General features: G+C 32.6%; 1 protein-coding gene across 3 annotated transcripts; it reads left to right on the forward strand.

Annotated features, from left to right (window-relative positions):
• Positions 1 to 4,153: 4,153 nt before the first annotated feature.
• On the forward strand, positions 4,154 to 26,684 carry LOC106664106 (short/branched chain specific acyl-CoA dehydrogenase, mitochondrial). Of its 3 annotated transcripts, none has more exons than XM_014389527.2 (10): positions 4,154 to 4,275; positions 21,791 to 21,929; positions 22,129 to 22,222; positions 23,145 to 23,351; positions 23,409 to 23,579; positions 23,636 to 23,761; positions 23,821 to 24,003; positions 25,397 to 25,532; positions 26,286 to 26,466; positions 26,538 to 26,657. In XM_014389527.2, the coding sequence occupies exons 3-9, from the start codon at positions 22,166 to 22,168 to the stop codon at positions 26,459 to 26,461; spliced, it is 1,056 nt and encodes a 351-aa protein (XP_014245013.1). In that variant the 5' UTR covers positions 4,154 to 4,275; positions 21,791 to 21,929; positions 22,129 to 22,165; the 3' UTR covers positions 26,462 to 26,466; positions 26,538 to 26,657. The 3 variants fall into 3 exon arrangements, with proteins under 3 accessions (XP_014245013.1, XP_014245011.1, XP_014245012.1); XM_014389525.2 differs by having other exon boundaries at positions 4,155 to 4,275; positions 22,122 to 22,222; positions 26,538 to 26,684; XM_014389526.2 differs by having other exon boundaries at positions 4,155 to 4,275; positions 22,122 to 22,222; positions 26,286 to 26,463.
• Positions 26,685 to 27,928: the final 1,244 nt, after the last annotated feature.

Raw genomic sequence — 27,928 nt, forward strand, 5'->3', positions numbered from 1 at the left:
CCAATACCGCCTAGGCCAGGTTTTCTGCGAATCCTTTTTTTTTTAATTTATTTCAATTAATAACCTTCTTTCTTAAATATAATCAAATAAATCTTTAAAAAATTATTAACCTACTATAATTTTAAACAATCATTTGATATAAATAAAAATTTAAACTATGCGATTTTAAGGGGAGGGCGCAGTAAGATGAACAAAATCAAATTGGCTCTGAGTTTGAAAATGAATTTCCTAACAAAATAAAATAAGGCTTCGAAAACAATTCTACATTAAAAACAATAAGATTTGAGAAATTTTGAAATAAAAGTTGTACGCAAGTGAGTTAAGGTTTTGAGCAATTAAATAAGCAAGATTGAAGCTTCTTTGAATTATTATTTGTACGTAAAATTAATACGATATATGCACATATAGCTTACAAATTATATAACTTAATATAAATGGGATAATTATATATTTTATGAACAATTCTATTTAATTAAAATATATATTATTTAATTATTTTATTCATTATTTAATCCCTGATTCCATTCAACTCCTGCTGATACACTGACAACTCCAAAACCGACAGTGCATCGCAGCTGTAATCTTCAGGATGAATCCAAATACTGAACTGACAGTACACCTAGGAAAATATTCTACAGTTTTCCAGTCTGAAATCATAGCTATTGAACACACATCAATTAAGGTTTTTATTAGTAGCAAAAAAGGAGGGAAAATTCAAAAGGTGGGGTTGAGATGGGAAGTTGGGGTCTGAGTGGATTGAGGTCACGATAGCTCAAGTGGTAGAGCAGCGGCGTATCTAGCCGAAGATTGTGGGTTCGAATCCCGCTCGTGCCATTGACTTTTTTTATCTCAACTAAAAACCTTAATTAATTGTAATATATTAATTGGTCAAGCGGACCACGAAATTAGCGAATTTAATGAATTAAAATGAAGTATACTTCACTAAAACTCTCCGTGGCCATTTCATTTGTCGCCGAGAATCCAATCCGATTACACGGCATTTGAAAAATGGCAGAAAGGAGGGAAAATTCAAAAGGTAGGGTTGAGATGGGAAGTTAAGGTCTGACTGGATCGAGGTCACGATAGCTCAAGTGGTAGAGCAGCGGCGTATCTAGCCGAAGATCGTGGGTTCGAATCCCGCTCGTGCCATTGACTTTTTTATCTCAATTAAAAACTTAATTAATTGTTGTCACTAATTTTATAAGGAATTTCACTCCATAGTGTTGCCATGCTGCACTCAGTTGTTGCAGGTCAACTGGCTGCGGATGGTGATCGAAAAGCCTTCTCTGTAAAGCATTCCATATGTGCTTTACACGCGCGATGGGGGGAAGGCGCAGATGGGAAATTTTTTCTAAGCATTGATGAACAACTCAGCTCTGCCTCTAGGAGAGGTTGTTTTCACCCAGAAATCGAAAATCCCTGCCAATAAGATCCCTGGTTTGAGGGATGTATTACTCGATAATTTCTTTGACATAACAATCTGCGGTGAGGGTGCCTTCAAATGATATGGAGTCCAGTTCGTCCTGCAGTGCAAGCAAATCCCAGCCCGGACCATTACACCGCCTCCTCCAAACTGCACTGAAGGGGCACAAACTGGGGCATTCTATGCATCCCCTGTTCTTGGTAGACTCTTCAGTGCCTGCTATCATTATACAGACAGAAACGCGACTCTTCAGCAAACATAACATTCCAATCCGTGTTCTTTTCTAGCCACTCGCTGAACCATATTCTTCTGAGTTGCTGGTGGTGGGCTGTTGCTGCAGGTTATCTCAATGGGGCATCTGATGTGAGGCCAACCCCAAACGATTCCTAATGTTGATAAAGGCCTTGCCAAAACATTTTGTACTTCACTTGGGATATGGCAGGCACTATGGAAAGGGTTATGTCTTGCATCAGTGACAATATTTCCCTCCTCCCTTAGTATTGAAATGCACTGAGATCCACTAACCAGGGTTCCTATTGGCACCTTCAGTCTCTCAGAATCGAGCTAAAGCCCACAAGAGCATGCTCTGACAAACACCAACTGCCTCTGCAATATCCACTTTCCGGTGACCTTGATAACTCATTTTCACAATAATATTGTGAACTTCGGGTTCAAGATGGTGTCTTTCCATTCTTAAAGAGAATACAAGTAGGTTAAAATGGAGAAAATATAAGAAAAGGTGTATTTTTACAAAATGAGTAACCTTCATGTTTACTATAAGTAAACCCATTAATAAATGAGGATTAACATTTCTTAGTTTTTGATTTGTATTTTTTATTTTGTTTTATCCTACTAACAAGAATATATTGGTTATTTTAATTAAAATTAATAGAATAAGAATAAACTACAAATATCCGTATTCATTTTTGAACAGTTTAGATGTTTGCCATAAATTCTTATTTACTTATTTAAAATAAAAAGTAAGCCCTGCCCATCATACTTATTCATTATATTCTATTGTAATTGTTCTCATAGTTTATAAATATTATAAAAAGATTGTGTCATAGATCCAAATCTATGAATGATTCATTTAGAGTTGCTGGGGTGCATCTGTGGAATTCCCTTCCGCAACATATTAGGTCAGCCCACTCCCTTCGAGCTTTTAGGGATGAAACTTTCAAATTTTTTGCAAACAATCCTTGATTTGATCAAACAGCAACATGATCTTGTTGCTATTCCTTCTTTCTTCTCTCTTATATACTTTTCCTTTATACCTACTCCTCTTGGGGCCAAGCCCTATTGCAAATTTAAAAAAAATATATTTATCAATATATTTCTATTATTAGAGAAATATATAATTCTATTTATATGAATAAAAAACACACTACAATACACTTCATTGCCTTTTCTCCCTTGTTTTCATATAGCCTAATAAAAGTCTCTATCTCTTCAAGATTTCTATTTCCCCAAAATTTCTGTGCTTCAAATACGATAAAAGAAAACCTGGTTCAAAGAGTGGATACCACTGCCCCAAAAATATTCTTGTAATTGACTAAGAACTTCAGAATATATGTCTGTATGGAGTGCTCCAAAGTAAGTAGCATTTATCATGAAGAGTGTATGCAGTGTGCAACGACTTAGACAATTATGACAGGTTATAAAGAAGATAATAAATGGTAATCTGGTTTAGTTAAGAGGGTTTCTTAAACTCCAGGGTAATTACTCTATCTGAATTACAAGCCATGGTTGGAAAAGGACTCGAATATTGAAATGTGCTCACTCTGAAATTTAAAAGTAAGAGAGGAGTGTTATCATTTCAGAGGTGTATGTCCACAACTCGGAGACATAATAGCCTCTTATTTCAGCAAGAAAAACCTGCTGAGGGAAGATATTATCCCATTTCTAACTGGGCAGACTGATATTGGTCCCTCAATTAAGTACACCCATACCACAGATTATAAAATATGTAAGCATCCTTGCATCAAATTCGTTTTAGACAATCCCTGCTTTACTGTTTATGTACAATCGGTTTTAAAAAAAATTCAGTCAATCTGGGAATATTCTCATTTTCTCTAAATAGGAAAGACCCATCATCCTAGAAGATTTGGTACCACCTATCTTTGGTATAAAAAATATGAATAAATCTAAATCCATCAAAATTTCAGCTCAACCATTTTTAATTAAAACTATATATATTTTATGAGCGTAAAGTGACATTTTTGGAAGGTAGTGGAACATCTTAAAAGGCAATAAGAAAAAAAAAAGAAAAAAAACGGAAATGCAAACAAAACCAAAAGAATAATAAGAAAATATATTTCAGTTTGCCCTTATGATGGTTGAACCAACAACACAGTGATTTCCAGTTGACCTTAGAAAGGACAAACACCTTTATTCCTTCTTTTTCTTTTTATTCAACTGTGTATGCCTACAGGATGATTTCGACAGAATCGATAAAGTTTCAATATATATTTTTTTAATTGGTAAAAAATTTATTTTCCAGGCAAAAATCAACTCATGACAGCACGTCTGAGTATTCAAAGAGGTATAGAAATTTATTTTCCAGCTCAGGCTGTGCATTCTTCCGTCTTCCGTGAATTGAAGTTTAGAATCGATCCACGTAGCTCTTTAAACTTCAACTTTGTATCGAGATATCTATCGATAAACCGGTTTTGCCTCGTTACATAATAACAATTAATTGATTCAAGGAGAGAAATTGGCAGGGACCCCCGTTTTGCCTTTCTGTCCGTCCCTCCTCCTCAATCCTCATCCGCCTAGGCTTTCAGTTTTTTTCCAACTGCGTCTTCTGTCTGTTCTCTCACCTCAGACCAACAGCTATGTATTCTTTGTTTAAGGTGCGTTTTATTTTATTTTAATTTTTGCTTTTTTTTTTCTTTTTTTTATTAGCCTTGAAAAAAATTATATAAAATATTTTTTGCAACGTCTTTTGGCAAAAATTGTACAGCAGTTTTTTCTTGCCTTCTGGAACGATTTTCGCCAAATTTTAAATTCTTCTCGATTTATTTTTAAAATAATTCAGCATTCACTTTAAAAAAATTACATTGTTAACCCAATCGCCATTTTTTTCTCGTGGTATCAAAAATTTAATTTAAAACTAAACACCAGCATATTTGATTAAAATTTAAAGAAGCAAAAAACATCACAAAAACATTTTTTTTTAATTTTCACTGTTCAGACAAATTCGTGGTATATTTCAAGTGATATCAACGCTAGTTTCTTAGGGTCCTTTGTCCTACAGGGCCTAAAACAGAAAACTACACGGAAACTTTAAGAAAAATTTCTTCAAGTCTTTTCAGACGGAATTCTCAGGGCTTTTGTTCTCTTCAAAGGGAATATAATAGGTCACGCATACGTGCCTTGCAAATACGATTACATGCAGATTGCTTGTTTAATTCACTGTCAGCAGTTTATCGATTGAAAAGGATTTAACACAAAAATTAAATAAATAAAACCAGCTAATTGGACGGATTAACAAATGTCTAAATTTTTCAAGGCTAGAAATACATAGTCATCCTTAAGTAAAGACAAATAACAAGTTCGTGTGTACAACGCAAAAAAAAAATCTCTTGATAAATCATTCCTTAATCCTTTCTTTTCTCTCGCATATTTCGTTAATCCCAAATAAAAACGCAGGCGTATTTTTAAGAAGAATTCACGCTTCAAAATAACATTTTTAAGGAAGGCCTACAGTATACAATTTATGAATATCAAAGATTTTCGCTTGGTAAATATTTGTTTTTACACAACGAGCAGATCACCTTGGAGCATGGCTATCAGAAATGATATAAAAACATTCCCAAGCCACATTGAAAAAGGTTCTCTTTTGTAAAATATTTAACAAAGTAATTAAAACAATTAGTAAATGTACACGATAAACAGAAACACTTTTTAAAATATATTATTCTGCCCGTGTTCTGCATGCATTTCATTAATTATTCTTTTTCCTAAGATCTCGATCGAGATGAAAAAGTTAGTGTCACGAGCGGGATTCGAACCCACGCGACCTTCGGCTCAATACTCAGCTGCTCTAACCACTTGAGCTGTCATGATATTTTTTCTATTATAGATTGTTATTCTATATAAATAGAGTTTTACGTAGGATAAGAAAATAATATGAAGGATCTTATTAAATGAACCTACTGTTGGACATAGGAAAAGTTAAACAAAAACAAAAAGACGCTATCAATAAAGTAGGCCAAATTTTTTTTTGAACAAATTTGAATTCGTTTTAAGCACGATTTAAAATATTTAAATCTACAAATTTTTATAGCAAACAACAAGTAGACAATTTGTCAAATATTTTTGTCTCCTATGTCCGATGATTCACATAAAAAATTCATAACTCTGTGGATTTTATCCTAATTCAACGTTATTACAACAGTTCGAGCGCTTAATTTCTCTTCTTTTAGATTATCTCAACAATGGTTAGATTTAATCAAATTAAAAAAATACAACAATAAAATGACAAAAGTTCGCAATTTTTTTTTTAAATCTCCGCTTCTTATTTGTTACTAAGTCCAAGTTGGTTAATTCTTAAGACTAAACCCATTATGTGTTGTATATAAATTTCTAAATCCTTGTAAAAATAAAACTTTACTCAAAATTGGTACGTTCGTTGCAAAGTGATTTTCATTTTTGTGATCTTTCGAGAAAATAAAAACGGAGGCCAAAGGAGGAGAAAAATTTGGGGGGAAATAAAACATTATGGATTTTGACAAAAATTTGCATTCGGGGTTTTTCGAGGTCGGAAAAACGTTTGTTTCTTGGTTAAAAAAAATATTTCAGTAAATCCATAGGATATATTATAAAAAGTTACCAAAACGAAAAGACGCTAACACTTTACTGATTTTGCTTATTAGATTATGCTTACAAAGATTTGATTTTATATCATTATACGTGAGGAAAATGAGGATAGAATCTACAAAATCTACAAATGTTTTTAATTTTTTTTTTTTTGTAATTTATGGGTTTCTAAAAATCTTTAAAGTTTCCTCAAGATCGCTGGGACCGTTGCGAATTTATACAGATAAAAAGTTGTAATGTTTGTGAGAAAAAAGGTTTTGATTCGTTTAATGCACAATTTAACACATTGAAAAAAGTTTTGTTTCCAAAAATATTTAGCAAAGTAATCAAAACAATTAGTAATTAAAGCCCTTGAATACAAATTTTTATATTAAACGAAAAATAGACATTTTGAGCTAGATGAGCCAGTGGTAAAAAAATTTACTTCGGTGTCCTGGGGTCCAATTAAAAAATTCATACGTCATCTGGATTTTTGTCCAAATTTAACGCTTTTACAACCTTTGCAAAGTGGAAGATCTCTTCTTTTAGACTGTGTCAACAGTGGTTGGATTTTATGTCATTATAAATGAGAAAAATAAGAATGAAATCAACAAAAGTTTTCAAACGTTTTATTTTTAACCCGGATTCTAAATTTTTTTACAAAGATTGTGCCATTAGGTGTAGTTTAAGGGGTTCTAGAAACCTGTAAAGTTTCCTCAAGATTGTTATAGCAATTTGTTTTTTTCGAAAAAAAATGGCAATTGCACAAGGCGAACAATTTGAGAGAGAAAAAATTATCTAGCCTAAAATTTGTAGACAGGGGTTTTTTGAGGTGAAAAAATTGAATATGTAGGGCCTTTTCAGGATTGGATCGGATAAAGAAACCGTAGACTTTTCGTTTTTAAACACATGCTCTTTATTTTCTCTCTACATAAGCACTTGTAACCAATAACCTTCTTAGAAGTGACCAACAGATTTAAGTACGTCACAGTCTGACGTCACCTTGGCGCAATTTTCAAATTTATTCTCCTACAAATATAAACTTTGTTTCTTGGTACAAAAATATTTCAACCTACTTTCCTTCTTCGCTCTGTAAAATTAGAATAATGCCAATATAAACACCACAAGGAGAACTGAGAACTTTTCTGATCGGCAAAGACTTCACAAATGTTTTATTCTTTATCCGTAGTTATATTTTTTTTTAAAGTTCTAGTATGTGCCATTAAGTTTATGGGGTTCTGAAAACCTGTAAAGTTTCCCCAAGAGAGTTGTTTCAAGGTTATTGGCATTTTACGATTTTTGAAAAAATCGGAAGCATATGGCCAGCGAATAATTAGAGAAAAAAAAGCATTTTTTGATTATCACAAAAATTTGTATTCGGGGTTGTTGAACCTAGTTTGCTACTGCGCGCGGTAAAATTGAAAAACCACAAGGGTAACAGTTCAAATATGTAACCTCCATCAAGTCGAGAACCACGTGCATTGTTGCTATTTTTCCAAATATGTTAATTTAATTGTATAAATCATAAAAAATAGGTATAAATTATGTAATATGTATTAAATTAAAATATTATAATGTATTAAAAACGAATTTTATAACAAATTTATTGCGTCGAATTTTATATTATTCGTTATAAGTAAATTATATTTTCAGAGATGAAATTTTGGAATGGATATGGCACAAATGTTGCTACGTTGCGAAAATGAGAAAAAAAAAGATTCTTCTATTTTGCCCTAATTAAAAAAAACCTACACTGTATATATGTACTATAAATATATTATTAATATATCAAAATATAGTGAATTTATACAATGCTAAATATATTTTTTTTATTATATAGAGGATTCCCGTAAACCGACTATCCGCCTAATCCGAACACGTATTTCCTATTTCCGCGAAGGGGAAATTTTTCAGTTAGCAAAGTATAGTTTTTTATAATTTCTAGATAAATATGAAGTGCATTAATGGTCAGTTATTGTGGCTTTGCCCTGTTTAAAAATTACTGGCGATTTCGCTGCACTTTAACCCTTAAATTGTGAAGTCTGCCACGTGAACTTATAGGTTGGTCTTTTAAATACTATTGTGGTCTAGAAATAAGCCCTAACGTAACGAATAAAATATGGTTTACGTAAATTTAAAATAATATATTTTAATAAATATAAAATTTTAATCAATTTAAAAAAATATATATGTGTAGGTTCCATCGCAAAGGAGCATACTTTAAAGATATATTAAAATAATAATAACTGGTAGAACATTTTTTAAATGTGATCTACTCATTTAGTAACAACGAATACCGTTTCCGTTGATAAGATTTTAATTTTTTCCAAATTTGAAATCTTAAAGGGACGAAAAACACCAAAATTTAGTTAAAAACATAACATTTTTTGAAGAAATGATTGGTTGGAACAAAAACATGAAAATAAGAAAGTTAAAAGATAAAAAATGTAAAATGTGAGCTTACGTAATTTGTTTAATCCAAGGTTAAAAATTTATATATAGACGTGGGTTAATTATTCAAGGCTCGTCAGAAGTAATTTTATAATTTATTACCCTGATTATGTCAAATGTTACGGTTTCAGATGTGAAAATTTTCCCTTTTAACACTTACCGAGATTCACACCGTTGATAAAATATAAAACAGTAAAAACATATAAACTTTTGTGAAATAATAATAATAATAATACGAATTTTATGAGTTTGGATTTGATATTTTGTTTGATTATTGTCAAAATCTTAATAAAATCACACCAAATGATATGTTTAAAAGAACAGCGAGACTACGCGCACCGAAAATATGCCAACAAAAAGTTAAAAGATTAGACAAATCTACAACTATATTTCAAGTTGTATTTTAATTTTTTCACATTTCAGTGAGGTTTGACAAATTAGCCCAAAACGACTATTCGAAGCACGTTGGATATTAGCGTTTGTATGAATTCACAACTATAATCAATGCTAACAGGAGAAAAAACTAATTTTGTTTTAAATTTTTGGACACAGAAGAACAGTATTTTTGACTGCTAACCTTGAAAAATGGTTTAACCTCATGATAATTAAGTCATGATATTGTCAAGTTTTAAATAGTATTTATTTTTTTAAAAAAATTAAGCAAGTTAAACTTTTAAAAACGCATTTTTTTAAGTTTATCCTTTTTCAGTTTTGAAATTAGGACGAAAGCTGTGTCTTCTTTATGAACAGCAAAATTGCTGATGAATTTATGCTTTCAACAGTTTTCAGTGTTTTCTAAGAAATTCTTAGCAGGAAAATAAAACAAAATTTCGACAAAAATTGTCTGTTGTTCTTTTAATATATTACTATTAAGGATTTTTTAATTGATAATTTGATCAATCTCAATCACTGGGATGGCAACGGCTGGAAATGTTCGAGGTTCATGCTAGCTGTGTTTATTGGTGAGACAATGCGCCATCTTCAGAGGATGTCAGCCTTATCCAATGCAATTTCCGAACTGGTTTTTTCGATAAACAAAAACCTTGGCTTCCCCCAGTTAAGATATATAAATGTTAATATGAATTTTTGATATTCGCATTCTTAAAAAATACGCTATTGAGATACATACAGTAGAACTTCTATTATTCGGAGTTCGATTATCCTAGGATCCATTTAACTCGGATGACTTGTGTTTTTTTTAATAAATATTTTTTGACGTATGTGTTTCCCTTTTGCGACAGTAACCAATTCATATCACAAAAAAAATCAACAGTCAATTTTAAAGTCTTGTTTCTATGAATCTCCTAAGTTGGCAGATAAAATTTCGCAAAAAACGTTAATAATAAATAATAAATTGTGTTGAAAAGGGTGAAATACTAAAAAAATTGCAAAACCCTTAGCAATATCGGAAGAAGAGAAAAACGAAATTGTTCACTTCGTATGGCGATTTTTTTTAAACCCACAAAATATCAAAAACTTTGAAACTACTCCACCAATCTTGAGGAAACTTTGCAGGTTTTTAGAACCCCGTAAACTACACTTGATGGCAGAAAGTAGGACATTATAATACTTTACAATTTGCGGAGTTTGTGTCGATATTATTATTATTTTTCTCACATATAACGACATTAAATTTATCGTTGACTTAATCTTTCCTCTTTGCAACATTTGTATAAACTTCACTAGTTTCGTGGTCCGCTTGACCGATTTGTACAAACGATAAATTTGGTAAAATCCAGAGGAGTTATGAATTTTTTAATTGGTACACCAGGCACCGAAGAAAAACAATTGCCCCTCCCAGGTCCAGCTGGAAAACGTCTTCTTTTGTTTGCTGTAAGAGTTTGTTTTCAAGGGTTTTAAATGGTGTTTAAAATGAATCCGAATCCGTTTTTTCAGACACGAAATTTTTTGACTTACTTTACTAAAAGCGTCTTTTCGTTTTTATTGCTTTTTCTGTATCTAATCTTATTTAATACTATCCTCCATAACAAAAAATCTACTGATATATGATAACCTTGAAATACATGCACAACAGTTTATTATATTTAAGAAAATTATTTTAAAAAAATCTTTTGCTCCTTGGGCTCTCAGTCAAAAACTCCTCTGAATTTTATCCAAATTAAACGGTATTACAACCGTTGGTAAGCTGCATTTGCCTTTGAACCTATATACGATAATAAAATAAAACTGAAGATCTATTAAATGAAATTAGATATAAAAAAATACAAAAAGACGATTCAAGTAACGTAGGGAGAACATATTTTTTGAAAAACAATCTCGGATTCGTTTGAAGCACTCTTTAAAACCTAAAAATATGAATATTTATAAAGTCAAAAAATACTTATTTTGTGCTCGATTAACCGGGGGCAAATTTCTTTTATTTGATATCTGGTATTCCACTTTCAAAAATTCATAACTCCTGTGGATGTTTTCCAAAGTTAACGATAAAACGACTGTTGGATGATGGTAATTCTCTTTTTTAGATTATGTCAACAATTTTTGATTTTATGTCATTATAAGTTAGAAAAATAAGCATAAAATCAGTAAAAGCTCTTCACATATTTAAATTTTTATCTCCGCTTCTGGATTATTTCAAGAAGCCTGGTTTGTGCCATTGCTTATAAGATTCTAAATCTTTGAAAAGTTTTTGTGATTTTCGAGAAAATAAATCAGAATCAAGAAACAACGACAATATTACTTTTTTGCATCGCGAAAAACCCCCGAATACAAATTGTTGGGAAAATACAAATATGTATTTATTTTTCAACAAGGCGAACATTTTGAGAGAAAAAAATACTTTTTGATTTTCTCAAAAATTTATATTCAGGGTTTTTTGAGATGGAGGAAACGAATATCTACTTAGTTTCTTGGTAAAAAAAATATTTCAAACTACTTTCCTAAGTCACTCAGTCACAAATTACATTAAGAAAACATTTTTCATTATGATCTGTGAAGCCTTTCCTTATGAACAAGCATGAATTTACAATTCTCAGCTTTTTTGCTAAATTAAATTATAAAAAATAATTAATAATACAAAAACATGTAAAATAGACTTGGTAAAGTTTTTCAAGACGAGAGCTGGTCGTGACAGAACGTCAGTTAAAATAGTGGGGAAACGAGTATGCTGACAAGGGTGAAATGAAATGATACTGCTCGGTGTTTTCCAACATTTTATGCTTATACACACTATTTATTTTGATATAATATACCTAGCTGCTTTTATGTTTTTTTTTACCTTCATAGTTTAACAACTTGGGTATTGAACTGGCCTGTTATGGTATGTGTTGACGCCACCAGGAGAATTATTTTGATTTATTTTAATGAGCCCGAGCAAGGAGACGTTAATTTTATTTGAGCTGAAGGAAAGGTTCATTTAGTTTATTTGTTGATGATGGAGGATTAGTCGGGCGATAGTAACGATACCAGTCTTGGCGTCGGTAGTACGCCAGTACGTACTTCCAATGTAGGCAGCCTACCACAGAACACGTGGAAATGCTGGAGAAAGCTATAATAGGAATAGAGAAGGAAGGATCATCATTGGGGCAGATGTTAATGCACATTCCCCATGGTGGCACAGTAGAAGTAGGCGCGATGACACCAGGGGGGAGTGTGTGGAGGAATTTATGGTATGGTATGGTGATAAGGATACTAGGAAGCGGGGTTTGTGCTCCCCAGGCACTGCTGCCTTCTGACTTATTGTACTTTCCTAGTTCCTTAGTTCTATGCAAAAGACTCAATCCTTCTCCATAGAAGTATCAGTACATTGACAATCGCTGATACAATTTCATTCCCAAAGTTTGTCGTATGTTAAGTTAAATTTCCATTGTTCTTCGCATTCGAAGATGATATGGGTGGCTGTTTCCTCGTCGTCGTTACATAATTTGCAGATGGGATCTCGCTGTATATGCCCATGTAGTGAAGATGTTTTCTCAGATGCCAGTGACCGGATAGTTGTCCTCCTACCACTCCTCTGAGTTTAGCTCTCTCCAAACGCAGCAGTGATTTTGCATTTTTGCCAGTCTTGGTGAGGGTTGTTTCATCAAAGTTTACTGTGTCTAGCGCCGCTAGAGTTTATCCACTTCTCCTTTTGTTTTGTTTGGATCCATTCTACGATGGAGGATTCTATATTTGTTTTTGTTACCCCAAGTATAGGTTCGGGCCTATGTATGGTTCTGCAGATTCTCTCTGGCCAGTCTGCTTTCTCGTTACTCAAAATTCCTCTGTGCCCTGGCACCCAAGATATCATCAGGTTGTTGTGTTTCCCCAGGTTTTGGAGATTTTGGATGCATTCACTGACTAATTTTGATGTGATTCTTTTACACGCTAATGCTTAAATGGCTACTTGGCTATCAGATCTTATGAGGATGTTTTGCCAGTGTGACCTCTTTTAAGATTTTCCAGGGCACATACATTGATGGGATGTATTTGTGCTTGAAAGACCTAGTGTACTACTAATGGTTTGGGCTTGTACAGAAAATGCCCGATCTAGTTCCTTCATTTGTTTCGGAGCCATCTGTATACCATATCATTGTATCTGATGCTCTCCTGTGTTCTTCCTCTCGTTTAGACACTACTCACTCAAATCTCGGAACGACTGGGATACTCGTAAACAAAGAGACGCGTCATGTGTAAGTACGTAGCGCCACTCAGACGGAGATATTCCAGTAGTGGAGACTTGGCAACGGCGCTACTCAGAGACTATGAGACTGACATGCTGGTCTCCTAGTAGCTCAGTTCCGTAGTTTCCTACACCTTAGTACGATGAGTGAAGCGTTTAATTTGAATTTTGTGGGTGAAGCTGAAAAATTTCCAATGTTATATAATGTTTTCGGTACGTGTCCTTTCTCATTCTGTATAATGCGAGGAATTTTGAATCTGATTCCTGCAATTCTTTTGCAGCAACAAATAGTATACAATTTATGTTTCGTTGCAGTGATAATAGCACTGGATAATAATATCATTATCACTATTAGAATCACTAGACATTTTATTGCACTGGATAAAGGCAGGGAACTGAATACCTACTGATGGAAACTCGCAACTTCAGTAGTAGACGTATGAGCATAACGAGCAACCAGAGTCTCGAGTCTCCAAGACTCTGTATCTCAGTTTCCTCGTATCCTACATTTGAGTATCCCCGTGTGAGTAGTGCCTTATAGTCCGATGAGACTTTATAGGATGTTGCAAAGAATGTTTCCGGGATCATATTTCTAAGATTGGGTGTCTGATTTGAACTGGTTGGTATTATGTACTACAAAATTTATTATCTTAACATTTTCTTATTTATATTCTATTATTGCCTTCTTGGTCGGTAGGTCGGTAGGTAAAGTTGTGTCTTAAGCTTATGACACTAAGTAGTTTCGTCGTTGACGATCAACTTAGTCTGCTGAAGATGACGAGAAGATGAAACGCGTTTGACAAAACAGCGAGTGTAGGACCAGGTCGGAAACGAACAATCTACAGGTTCATCACTCGACAGGCTTAAAGGGTAAAGAAAAAAGCATTAAGATTTTTCTGTGTTTATGGTGATGAACCGTATTTTGGTCTTTACCGATCATTTCTTCTAAACTAGGATGTGTTCTCTCAGAGTGTCGGGTGAGGCCCATGTTGTCAGGGTAAACGGCTTTGTGAACTGTTTCGCCGAATATTTTCATGTATATAACAACGCTCTCTTAAGCTTCCATACCGCGAGAAACCATCTTCTGTGGTTCTAGTGAAGTCGGGATCGTTCAGGTCAGGATGAGTGAATCTGGACGAAGCGAGGAAAAAACTGATTTGTAGGATAGTATTCTTTGTATTGTTGTCGGAAGAGATTTGTCCTTCGTGGTCTGAACGTGGGTCATTTTGTTTCTTTTCTCAGGGTCACTAGTCCACTTCTGAGTTAGACGGTGCCACTTGGCTTTCGCGCGTCGTTTCTCCGTAATGATGGTGTTAGGTATTGGATGTGTGTGCGTCTCGCTAGCCCATTGAAAAACGGCACTCATTAATGTATTGGGATGGTGCAAAAATAATGCACGTTTTGAAAAGGCGGTTAAAACTATTTTTAATTTTGATCAAATAAAGAAAATGTATTCGAATATTTTCTTTGGCTACGTGTAATAACCGCTTTTATTCCGCTGAGATAAAAATCTTTATTTCGGCTTACAATAAATTCTTGTAATGCGTTTTCTGCTTCACCGCGTTCTTTAAAAAATCTATTCCTCCAGAAGCGATCAAAAAACCTAAAAAAGTGGAAGTCTGTAGACGAGAATTCGATTAATTATTCTTTTTATGTAAGGTCTTGGTTGATATGAAAAAGCTAGTGCGAGCGGGATTCGAACCAACGACGACTGTATCGAAGTCACGATAGCTCAACTGGTTAAAGCAGGGGCGTATTAAGCCGAATGTCGTGGGTTCTAATCCCGCTCGAGACGCTAACTTTTTCATATCAACCAAGACCTTTCATAAAAAGAATAATTAATTTAAATAAACTAAAATGTTTTGTATAAAAGATAACAGTTAAAACTATTTATTATAATCCATAAATTAGATTTGAGGATTTAACTTTGTTTACATGACAAGCACCTGCGAAAATAAAACAAATTTTCAAAACCTGCATTAATTTTGCACCAACCAATTACATATTTTTAGAGCATATGGAGAATGGAAAATCAGTGTCGTAATATCTGCTATCATTCGCCCTTATCTGTAGCGTACATATCCGTAATATTCGAAGAACATGGATGTACTGAAAGTAAATTTGCTTTTTGTCTTTCAAACCACTTTTATGGTTTCTAAAAATCACTGATTCTCAAATGGTAAAAGGGACATATATTAAATTATAACTAGGCTGGTTTACTGTTTAAAAAAAATTGAACCTCTTTGCCAGAAGGGTTTAAAGAATCTGTATAATTTTATCATTTAGAAATGTCTGCCGAGACAAATCGTTTACCTGTCTAGGTGAAAAACGACTAATCTATTTTAAACGACGTCAGTAAAATTCCATATTATCCTGTTTATAGGATTTTTTCATGGCAAATCGAGATATTTTGGATTTGTGTTATATTTACATAATTTTCAGCTATGGTTAGGGATTTTTTTAGATTGTTTATACGGACATACTTGATCTTGCAACTTCAATGGGTAAACAATAAAAAATAAATAAAAGCCAGTGCAGCTGAATTAATTTGAAGAAAACGAAGATAAATTATATTGTATTATAATATCGACATTTTTCAACAGCTGAAGGTATTTCCGATTGACATTATATTTTACCTATTGTACCATTATATTGTATCTACCTTATATGTTTTTGTATAGGTATTTCTCTATATTTTTTGTATTAAATCCATTCTCAACTGACTCATTCCACTCCAATAATATAGAATCTCATACTGCCACTACATAAGTTAATTGTTAAGCTTAAGAAAGAATTATTATTTTGTCTCTTGGCCAATATAGTCGTATTTCATCCGAATTATTCGGATTATTTTATTTTCATTATTTCGGCTAAAGTAATGAGTAACGTGACAGCAATTGAACTTTTTTTTATAAAACCCGAATATAAAAACCTAACCTAGCCTGTCCACAATCCACATCCCTAAACCTAGCCACAGCGCACGCACTTCATGTGAAAATGTAGGTGTACAGCCCAAAAACGTATAAATGGATAATTAAATACTTTGTTTACAGAAAATTTGATGATCGACTACAAATGCATATCTATGTTGGCATGAACTTAAAAGGTCCGTCTGTCAAAGGTCGTTGCCCAAATCGTAACAAAGCCCGTTCCTACCCTAACCCATCACGCCCCTAACCTTTCCTAACCTAATACTAACCCGCGTGCACATCCCGGTAACGCGAAAATTTATGTTTACAGCCCGAAAAAAATATAGGCAGATAAATACTTTATTTATATCTTATTATATATTGTACAGGGTGTCCTTTTTAGATGGCCCAGCTGAATTTCTCTTGAACCAATAACGCTATACAAAAATGTTTAATATTTTTTAGTCTAGTTTCAGATTTTTACCACTTTTTTTTAAGAAAAATTATACAGGGTACCTCAGGCCCAGTTCAACATCAAAATTTAAAATACAACCCTATACATCCTGACACATCGTTTTAAAGGATTTTTTACGCTGAAAACAATGGTGCAATCGGATTTTAAATTGGTCAAAAAATGACAAAGTTATGGCAAAAAGTTTGAAAAAACGTATTTCGTTTGTTTCGCTTTTAACTTCAATAATTTGCTTCTTCGCTAAATTAAACATTAATAATTCTGTCATTGTTTGTCAAACTCGCTTCAAAATGAACCGAAGAGCACATTTTTCCGATCAACAGCGAGTTGATATGTATGACTGCTTTATGTTAGTGGTGGTATTGCACAAGAGAGTTGTTGAAGTTGTTTAAAATACGACTAGGTTAATATTAAATTATTTATTGATTTATTTGTCTTCTGCAATTTACACAATTTAAAAAAAATTACTAATAATCCACTGGATTAAAAAAGAACTGCATACTTAATCACCATATTATATATTGCGGTTCAAACTAATCTGCAGAAAAACTGAAGTTTGAAATATATTTTTGGCTCAAACTGTCACTGCACTTGATTTTGTTTTTCGTAAATTTACCACATGGTTAAAAAATGAATTATTGATTGTTAATTGATTATCCAATTATCATTTATAGGGGAATCATTTATAAAATCTTGACATATGCAATGTGATCTTTGTTAAATATCGATTAAAAAGGGGCAGAGCTAGTGATGACATAATTGCTTTTGACGTATTTATAACGTTTAAATCAAAAATTTAACCAATCCTACTATCTGATAGTATTGCACAATTTGATATGATATGAATGTTATATCACTTCTCCCATATATTAAACCTAGCATTTTTTTTCTTGAGATAAGGTTTTTTTTTGTAAATCAGAGATAATAAAGACAGCTTTGAATGGTTTGTAATATTTTTGTTTTGTTTTGTTTACCTTTTAGGATGAACCATTCTTAGAGACTACTGTTATTAGTATTGGCATGTCCACAAGTTTTTTTAAATTTTAAAACAAAGATTGATTTTTCATTTTCCATTAACATAATAACAGTTTTATTTATTATATTATACTTTTTTTATTTATACTTTTACTTTAGACACCTTGATCTCCGAGGAACATCGAGTACTTGAGCACGAATGTTATGATATATTGCATGTCTGTATTTATTGGTTTGAAGGAAAAGGGTGAATGAGAAACATTTCTTGTATGTGTGCCCTAAGTGAAATTAATTTTTTAGTGTGCAAGTAGATTCATATTCTGTTCTAGAATTCTCTCTAGAATTCTATCAAATATTCTGAGATGTTGTGAATGAATTTTGGTGTGTGAATTTAATTTAATAGCATAATGGAAAGACGTCTTCCCTTGATTGCTCCAAGGAATATTGACTACTCTGGGGTGGTAGGAATGAATTCTGGTAGTGACTGTAATTTATTAGCATAATGGAAAGATTTTTTCCCTCGATCACTCCAAGGAATAGCAACTACTCTGGGGTGGTGTGAATGAATTCTGGTGGTGAATGTAATTTATTAGCGTGAATAGAGAAGTTTCCTACAAATTAATTGGTCATTCCCAGGAAAAACATGAAAGAAATTGGCCGGCAATGACCACATTAGTTTCCCAGCAGCCCTGAAACTGCCATTAAAATTACACTTTGGACAGTATTATTTACACACACAGTTTTGAGATTTTATTTCTTTCATATTAATCTAGAGAGTTTCTTTTAATACTATGTTCAACCCGTAAGAAAATTTATATACAATACTCATGTACATTTAAATTTGTAGATGAAAAAATTATTTTCTTTTTTTAACGTGGAAATGTATTTTTACCATTTTCACTTTACTGGTGAGTGAACATGGGTGTTACGTTAAAAGGTAGGGTGAGTAAGACTATCAATAATTAATTGCTTTTCTGTAAAATGAAGATGGCATTTATCTATGAAGATGGCCAGTTTTAAATGTACATATTATCACTTAGATTCACAAAACCTGAATTAATACTATCATAGTGCCAAAAGCGATAAAATTAATTATTTTTATCTTACTATGATATCATGCTATGATCATATTTGATACAATTATCGATACACGCTCATTAGCTCACTATCTAATGAGCATATTCTCATAATTCAATTTTACAGCAGATGTATATAAAAAGCTTTCTTAACTATTCCACTATAACGATAACACTAACCATTCTTAGCAGTCCAACCAATTAAAACTGGAGAATGATTTTAAGGTGTTTACTACATTTTAATATATTCATGTTAATTTATTTACTATATTAAAAATAATTAATACACACATTAAAGTTTAATTCAGGGTCAAAAATGAAAAAAAACCTTCCAAATTGATTATCACCACTGGTTTTTAGATCAAAATGTCATCTAGATCTCATGACATATTCTAATCATCACACCACCTCACAAATATGGTTGTTACTATATTTTAATGTACAGTAATTATTTATTAATTAATAAACATTAAGAAATGGTTATTATATTTATTTGTTTCATTTATTTTTAATATTTTTATACATTTTTAATTTTATACACACAAAATTTGAGATAGATTTTGTGTATATAAAATTAAAAAGTTTAAATGGGATTTGAACCTATGGACTTCAGGCTGTACCCTAATGCTATCAAATTCCATGCATATAAAATTAAATATTAGTACAATTTTTATTGATTAATAGACCTAATAGTACTTACGTATTAAAGAGGACAACATGGCACTAGTGGTTAAGGGGATGGACTCCTATTTGCTATGTAGCGGTTCGAAGTTCGAATCCTACTATGGGAAATAGTCTACTTAATTGATCATAATATGTCCGTGACACCCAACCAAACTTCTAAAAATTACTTCTTCCTTATAAACAACAACTACAGGGTAAAGAAAGATCCAGTCAAATTCCTTTTCTAGGATGGATGATCATACTGAAAGAATCAGTCAATTCAAGTATGTATCTTGTTCTGACTTATTGAATTTTTTTTTCAAGCATAGCCCTTATGCCACGAGCAAAACATACATTGACATTCAAAGCAGAAAGATGAGAGTCCATCCAAGCAACCTATTTCTATTTCATGCTGAACCACCAGGAACTGTTTATTCTTTCTCAGTTTCTCACTGATGATGGTGCAATAACGAAACACATTTGAGGAATTTCACAAATTTGTGAGTGAAGACAGGCCCAATAAGTGACACAAGTTTCGGTGATTCAGCATATGAGTTCACTGACTTGCAGACACCCATTATCAACTCTATTTCTATTTATTTTACTTTAAAATTAATATAATATTAAATTAATTAATATTAAATAAATCACTTTTATTTGTTTAAATAATAAACAGTGATACTTAAAACATAAGAAAAATAACTGAAAGGAACATTTATCCCGCACACAAATATCACTGTATCAATAACAATTACCCTAATCTAAAATTTATAAATACAAATTCTATGGGTGTTCACCCGTAATTATTAAGTATTAATTAGAAATGCTATTTACAGACTTGTATCAATTAATTCACAAAATAGAGAGTTACTAATTCGAATTAGGACTCAAGTTGGCATTCAACTATACAACTGCTTTCACACGGCTAATTAAGACTGTATGAATAATTATATGATATTATCCCATTATACAAACTCAACTATTTAAAATGTAAAGTATAAGAGTTTAAAAATTACTAATAAAATTAAAGAATAAAATAAAGCTAATATGGTTGGGTATGAGTTTTCCTGTAGTGTTTGTTCGTTTGGTACATTCTGGTAATATCAGATAAAACATATTCTTAATGATTTCTACGTGGTCACTCATTTGCCTAATTATTTAGATTTAATTATGGATGTGTGTCTAATCAATAGTGTTTTTATTAGATGCGACCTAAGTATGAGTGATAAAAGTTTAATAATATGTTTCAATGGATGTTCTGTCACTGAATTATTGGTTTCTAAATCTCCATTTATGCTAATCCTATATTAGTTACAATTCAAAGATTGGAATTTAATTGAGAAACACAATAGCTCATAATGAATGTGAGAAGCAGGAAAGATAAAAAATTAAAAAATGAACAAAGCCCAGTGATTTGGATAGGACAATATGTTCCATTCTCAAACGTCTTTTTTTTTAATTTGTAGCCATTTGTGTAGTAAATGGATATTCTAAACTGTTAGCCTATTGTTGGTACCTCAGGTTGTCAACTAGTCAATTATTGTATGTGTACAATTTTGTCCATCTGTAATAAGTTGAACCTATGTACCTATGACAAACCTATGTACCTACGACATCTTACAGATAACCAGCAATTCCTGCTTTTGTGCATTTTACAATCAATTTGCTGGCAAGACACGAGAATCACCCGCCTTGGGTTTTGGCAGTTCAAGGAAAGACCTTGGTTTTATCTGTGTGACCACATAAGTTAAAATCCAGGGGCTGTCTGTTTTGTCCCCCAATACATCAGTTTTTAAATCTAAATCCACTTGCTCTTAACATTATTATAATAATGTTATTATTAACATACCTTTACACATTAGAAACATACCTTTCACTCGTGATGCATATCCCATATTCCTCCATCACTTTTTACACAGATTATATTCCTATTCCACCATCAACTCTCCCACGCTACACAATCATACTAATAAATAAATTCACTCTCAATATACACAAGTGGGAACACACAACGATATATCTATCAGTACCGTATAGAGTAAAAAAAAGTATAGAGTATAGAGTAAAAGTATAGTAAAAATAATAAAATAATAGTATAGAGTAAAAACAAAAACAGGGGTAATAAATTTGATTTGTGTTTTATGTTTATTTATTTGCCACTAAAGAACGCTCCGGTTTTGACCTAATCATTGCAAAAACATTTGAACCTACCTAAAAAAGCTTGTAGCTGAACTCACCCACTTTTACAATTCTGTTGCGGTAATACACAACAGTGGCTACAAATGAGTAATACAATAATACTACTATCAAATTTAATTAAGTACAGCAATTGGTGCAGGTGTAAATAAATAAATTAATAATAATAATAATCAAGTATTTATATTATTTTGTATACTGTTTCAGGTAGCAAGATGTGGACTAAGGTTAGCAAACCACAATTCTACTAATATGCTCAAAACGGTAGCGAAAATGTCGAGTGTCAGTGAATTCCCTCCACCTTTGACAACTCTAACAGACGAGGAACTTATGATGAAAGACACAGGTATATATTTATACATAGAATAGAACATTTGCATTGATTCTTTTTTCCTATACAAAATTGTAGTCGTTTTTACCTTTGGTTGCCTGAGATTATTCACCATATCAAACAGCAACAATTAATTTTAATGCTATACATTTTTATGCATTTAAAAAAATAAACCAGGTTAAATTCTGTTTTTTGCAATCAATTTAGTTTCTAGATTCGCTACAGAGAAAATAACTCCAGTTGTAAAGCAGATGGATGATGATGGAAGGTTTCTACCAGAAATTGTTCAGGGATTGTTTGAAAATGGAGTTAGTATTAATTTTTTTCCCCAAGTTATTATACTAAGTGATTTCTTTTGTACATATTTATTTTCCTCATTTGTCTTCTATGGAATAAAAAAATTCCTAATTTTCTATGCAGATAGTTGTCTGATTTTCAAGCCCACTTTTCAGTAAAAGATTTATTTTTGTTATTACAGTCAAACATCCATTAGCTCAGAAACATTATAAATAAACGTGAGTTCAAACCTGTTTTGGTTTTATTTTTCACTGGCTAAAACCATTTGGCATTCTAACAATATCTATTTTTTACTTGATACTTCTGTACGAGTGATTACTAACATAATTTCAATTAATAAAATTGTAAGAGGGATGTTACTTCCCTTGAAGACAAAAAACCGACAACTCGTATTTTGTTGTTTATTTCAAATTATATGTATATTTATTGGTATTATCATTATTATTTTAATGTAAACAAATTAAATGAGATAAGAAATTCATGAGTTTTAATATAAAAGATATTTAATTATGATGGTTTATATTAAATGACATTCTGGTGTTTTGGTGAATTTTGAATCAAGCCATCATAATTAAATAAATTTGATTAAAATTGCTAATCTCGTTTAATTTGGTTTACATCACAATCAATAAGTTGCAAGAAATACAATGGTAAAAATACTTATAGTTTGAAATAAACAGCAAAATGTGAATATACTCTTTTTTTCTTTAAATATATAATGATGATTGTTTGACCTTGTTATCTTTCATTATATTGTAATTAATTTACTGTTGAATTAAATTTGAATAAATAATAGTGTGTCTAAAGCTAACGTGATTTCCTTGTTAAGAAAACCTTTTAAATGATATTAACCAATTGTTTTTAACTATAATACTGCAAAATATTTATGCTTACAAGTGTCACAATTTTGAATTACATTTTTTATCTTTTAAGCTTATGGGAGTAGAAATCAGCTCGGAATATGGTGGGACTGAAGCATCGTTCTTTTCTACAATCCTTGTTATAGAAGAAATAGCAAAGGCCGACCCCGCATTAGCACTTCTTGTGGCTTTACAGAATACTTTAATTAACAGCTTAATTATAAAGTTAGGCACCCCAGAACAAAAAGAGAAATATTTGACCAGACTTGCAACAGACACTGTGAGTGTTAAATGTTTTTGACGATACAATTTTGTATTGTAAAATGTTTTCTGTAAGGTTGGAAGTTTTTGTTTGACTGAACCACTTTCTGGCTCAGATGCATTTGCTCTAAAAACAGTCGCCAAAGAAGATGGCGACCACTACCTTTTAACAGGATCAAAAATGTGGATTTCAAATTCAGACTACGCAGAAATATTCATCGTCATGGCAAATGCGGACCCATCAAAAGTATATTAAAAAATTGCCTTTATGAAACCAATTTTACTAAAAACTTTTGTACACAGGGTCACCGTGGAATCACATGCTTCATAGTCGAAAAAGACATGCCTGGTTTCACTATTGGGAAATTGGAAAAGAAGCTAGGAATCAAAGCGTCAGGGACCTGTATGCTGCATTTTGATGGTGTCAAAGTAAGCAGGTAAAATTATAACTGTACACTGACGCACGATTACATGATAATTTGATGCAGGTCCCCAAGGAGAACATATTAGGAGAATTTGGAAAAGGTTACAAATACGCAGCTGCTTTTTTAAATGAAGGCCGAATCGGAATCGGAGCACAAATGTTGGGGCTAATGCAAGGATGTTTTGATGCGACAATACCATACACTTTGGAAAGAAAACAGTTCGGTACACCTATTTTTGAAAATCAAGTAAGCAAATTACATCTATAACACATCTTTTTATTTTTTATTTGTCAAATGGGCCTACATGAAAAATGAGTGCATGAACCTTTCAGCATACAAAAAAAAAATGACAATAATTATGATCAAAAACCTATTTTGTTTTATCTGCAACTTGTAAGATGTAATTTTTGACCATTCTGACTGCATAACAATATAAAAATAGAAAAACTCACATATTTTCCTTGGTCCACAGAAAAACATGGAATCATCGATGTGCAACCTAAAGTTTAATTTTTCTATAACCCAAACTTCCCTAAGATTAACATGATTACAAACATATTTTGTTTTATCTGGAACTTTTAAGAATTAATTTTTGATCATTTTGATGGAATAATAGCATAAAAATAGAAATATAACTCCCACTTCCCTACATTGAAAAATTTCAAGTCATGGATATATCCTAACCTCTACCTTCTATAACCCTAACCTTCCCTAAGCCTAACCTTAACATAACCATGAAGATAAATGTATTTGTACTTAAATTACAAACATGTTGAGTTTTTTGTTTGTTTCAAATTGTGCTGAGGTCAGAGAAATGAAGAATGTGTTGTCGTGTTGTTCATGGTCATCCTGGTTTGCCTATTCTTCCTAGTTTTGTTTTCCAGACTATTCCAGTAGTTTTCCATCTTAAGCGGTTGGTAGAAAAGAAGATTTTTTTTATGCTTAAACATACAGGGTGGCAAAAATGCTGAATTATGCACTAGCAAAACTCCTTGCACTGGTTTCAACTATCTTCAAAGCTGTGTACAATCCAACTCTGTGTACAGAATTTGGTAAAGAAGAAAATGAAGGGTGTAAGGATCTTTTAGAAAGTCTGGCTGCTATAAAAGTGCTAAGTGCTTACGCTTTTAGCTATAAGCTGTGTAAATTGCCTAATGAACCTAGGAGATTACAAGATTACCTTGAGGTGGGCTCGGGGAAATGAAGGTTTAGCAAGAAATAAACGGGCTGACCAACTAGCATAAAAAGGGGTGGCTTAACCATGGAACCAGAACCACAACTAGGTACACCGAAGAGTGAGCGAAAGTGGGAGCTGGAAAATGGCTTGAGAAAGAAAACTCAAGCACTGGACCAAAGCACCAGTCATTAAGCAAGCTAAGAGATTCGCAAATCTTTCAGATAGGAAGGTGAAGGAACACGAGAGTACAAAAGTGAGGCACTAGCCCATTACAACCACTTTGGTAAGACAATTCTCACACCATGAGTTTGAGAATAGCACAAGGCACTGAGGAAAGTAAAAAAAAAATCCAGGGTGATCAGGGACAAACTTGTGATTGGATTAATAACATTAGCATAAAATATGTGAGAGTTTTAGTTCATACATGTGATATGCTTATAGCTATAATTTGGTGTATTTTAGGGTATGCAACATCAAATAAGTGATGTCGCCGTGACAATCGAAGCAGCTAGGCTATTGGTTTATAATGCAGCCCGACTCCAACAAGCAGGCAAACCATTTATGAAAGAAGCATCTATGGCCAAGTATTACGCCTCAGGTATGACTTATGTTATAATATTAACAATGAACTTAAATCATGTTCCACTACTGTTTCCATTCTTTCTGTTAAGAGTACAGACCATTTTCAAAGATTTACAATAAAAGCTCCGCAGTCCATCAAGGCTCAATGTCACTTTCCATTTTGGTTGTTACTTGACTTTCCTAAATAGGAAAATTAGTCCTAAGATGATTTCCAAATTTATTGTTGATGCAAGTTGAAATTGTTAGAATTCAGAAGTACTAAAATGGGTTAACTTGAATGTAGAAAGGCTGTTGTGTTTGGATTCAGTCCTTTTTTTTCCATTTACCATTAACAATCACCCTATGTCCTTTTGTCCCACAGTCAAGAACCTTGGGATTGTTTTTAGGGAAGCCCTATATTTCCTGTCGCTATTTTTCCACCCTCCATCAGCTCTGAGAGTCTGAGCCAGTCTCCCCTTTAGTAATGTGTAAACTTCTTTTCTCCTTTATTCCCCACCACTACGATTATGCATGTTGTGTACAGGGACTCACTGGAGATGAGCTTAATGCCTAACTATTATTATTTATTTATTTTTGTACATTTTTATCTTTGGCTCTCCAGGGATCTCATGTGACTCCATGCACAGACATTCTTCCTACCACAGGTTTCTGAATCCTTTTCTTCCTGGGCTCCTTCCTCTTTCCCCTTTTCCGGGGATAAATATTGGATAAAAACATGTAAAGTTCATTAAATAACAAGCTATAAAATTGATTTTTTTTATTTCTTCAGAGGTGGCTCACCATGTAACCAGAAAATGTATTGACTGGATGGGCGGTGTCGGTTTCACGACGGATTTCCCACAGGAGAAATATTACAGAGACGCCAAAATTGGTACAATCTACGAAGGAACATCAAACATCCAATTGAACACAATAGCTAAAGTACTGAGGAAGGAATTCTCATAGCTGTGGTCGGTTGACTCGTAATAAAACAACATATAGCCGTAATTTTATATAATCCTTTATTTTGTTTTGCCCACAGATTTTTAAGAAACTACTTTGCAGAATATGAAAGTCTACAGGATATTGTTGAATCTTCATAATATAAGTGCCAAAAATCTATTTTTGATATACTGATACAACCAAGTTGTAAAAAAAATGATATTGCAATAAAGTATATACATTTTTACTCCTCTACTTTTTTATCCCATAAAAATAATAACAATTTTTAAAGTTAAACTCATACTTTGCACTTGCATGTTTTCACTCCTTCATAGAAAAATATTGAATCATGGGTATATAACCTAACTTGGCCCTCCTTTTTTTTTTTTGAAGGATTTCTACAACCTGACGATGAGCTAAGCGCTCAAAATCAGGATCGTTGGAAAACAACTTAATGTGAGTAAGAACTATCTTTTTAAAAAAGGATTGAATATCGCACTCAATCCATCATTCACCATTTCTATTAACTTGTCCTTTATCTATAACCTAACTCAACCCCATGTGCACTCCCTGTAACATGAAAAAATAGTGTATCTAGCCAAAAAACACAGATAAATTCTTATTTACAAAAAAATTTGATAATCTTCTAGAAACACTATATCCTAAATATGTACACATGGATTAAAATCTGTCTTTCAAGAGGATGTTGTCGAAGTCATAGAAAAACACGGACCTAACCTAAAAGTAAGCCTAACTTAATCCATGTTAATTTACTCAAAATCTACCTATTCATTCTGAAGCTGAAACCAAAGAATTGTTTTAATTTTAATATTTATATTTTAAATAAAGAGCTACTGATTTCCACTCAAGTCAGATACTTAGGACTAGATCTAGAATCCTTACACAAGACTTAAGACAACTTCATAGAAGACTTGGACAAATGTAAAAACTTTTAGGACTGAAATTTTTTTGAACTTCAAGATTTCACTCTACTATTACTGTGACCACTCTGGATGGAGTGGAACTGTGGGGTTCCGCCAAGCGCCATTCAGTCCTTCTAATCAAAAGTCCTCAGACAAATTGTCAGAGATCCTTACATAGTTTGTCAACAACATTTTCACTCACGAACACTCTCGATGAAGGTATGGTTTTCAAGAAAAAAACACTCAGTTGTTACTGCCAATTTTTCAGCCTATTTTAACAATTTGATATCTGTTTCAAGCCCTGGGCAATGTTAGGACTGAGTCGGTTTTCAAGGAAATTTGAGATCGCCTGTAAAAAACTTAAAAATGTCAATCTGTAATTTAAGATTTTTTTGTATAGTTAAATATGTCAAAAGCTTGGCAGTAGCAACTGAATTTGCTTTTCTCTTCAAGACATTTATGCAGAGTGTTCATGAGAAAGCTCCTTATGTCACTGACCTCAATGAACAGATCCAATCTCATTTTTAAAATTTCCACTCTAAGCTTTCGATCCATTCTAACCCTCACC

This window comes from Cimex lectularius, unplaced genomic scaffold, assembly GCF_000648675.2.
Source record: "Cimex lectularius strain Harlan isolate CLEC.00 unplaced genomic scaffold, Clec_2.1 scaffold378, whole genome shotgun sequence".
NCBI lineage: Eukaryota > Metazoa > Arthropoda > Insecta > Hemiptera > Cimicidae > Cimex > Cimex lectularius.

Coding starts and splice junctions, on each gene's coding strand:
- LOC106664106 (XM_014389525.2), top strand. Junction 23,352..23,408: donor CCAGACTTGCAACAGACACT/GTGAGTGTTAAA, acceptor GTTTTCTGTAAG/GTTGGAAGTTTTTGTTTGAC. Junction 25,533..26,285: donor GGCCAAGTATTACGCCTCAG/GTATGACTTATG, acceptor TTATTTCTTCAG/AGGTGGCTCACCATGTAACC.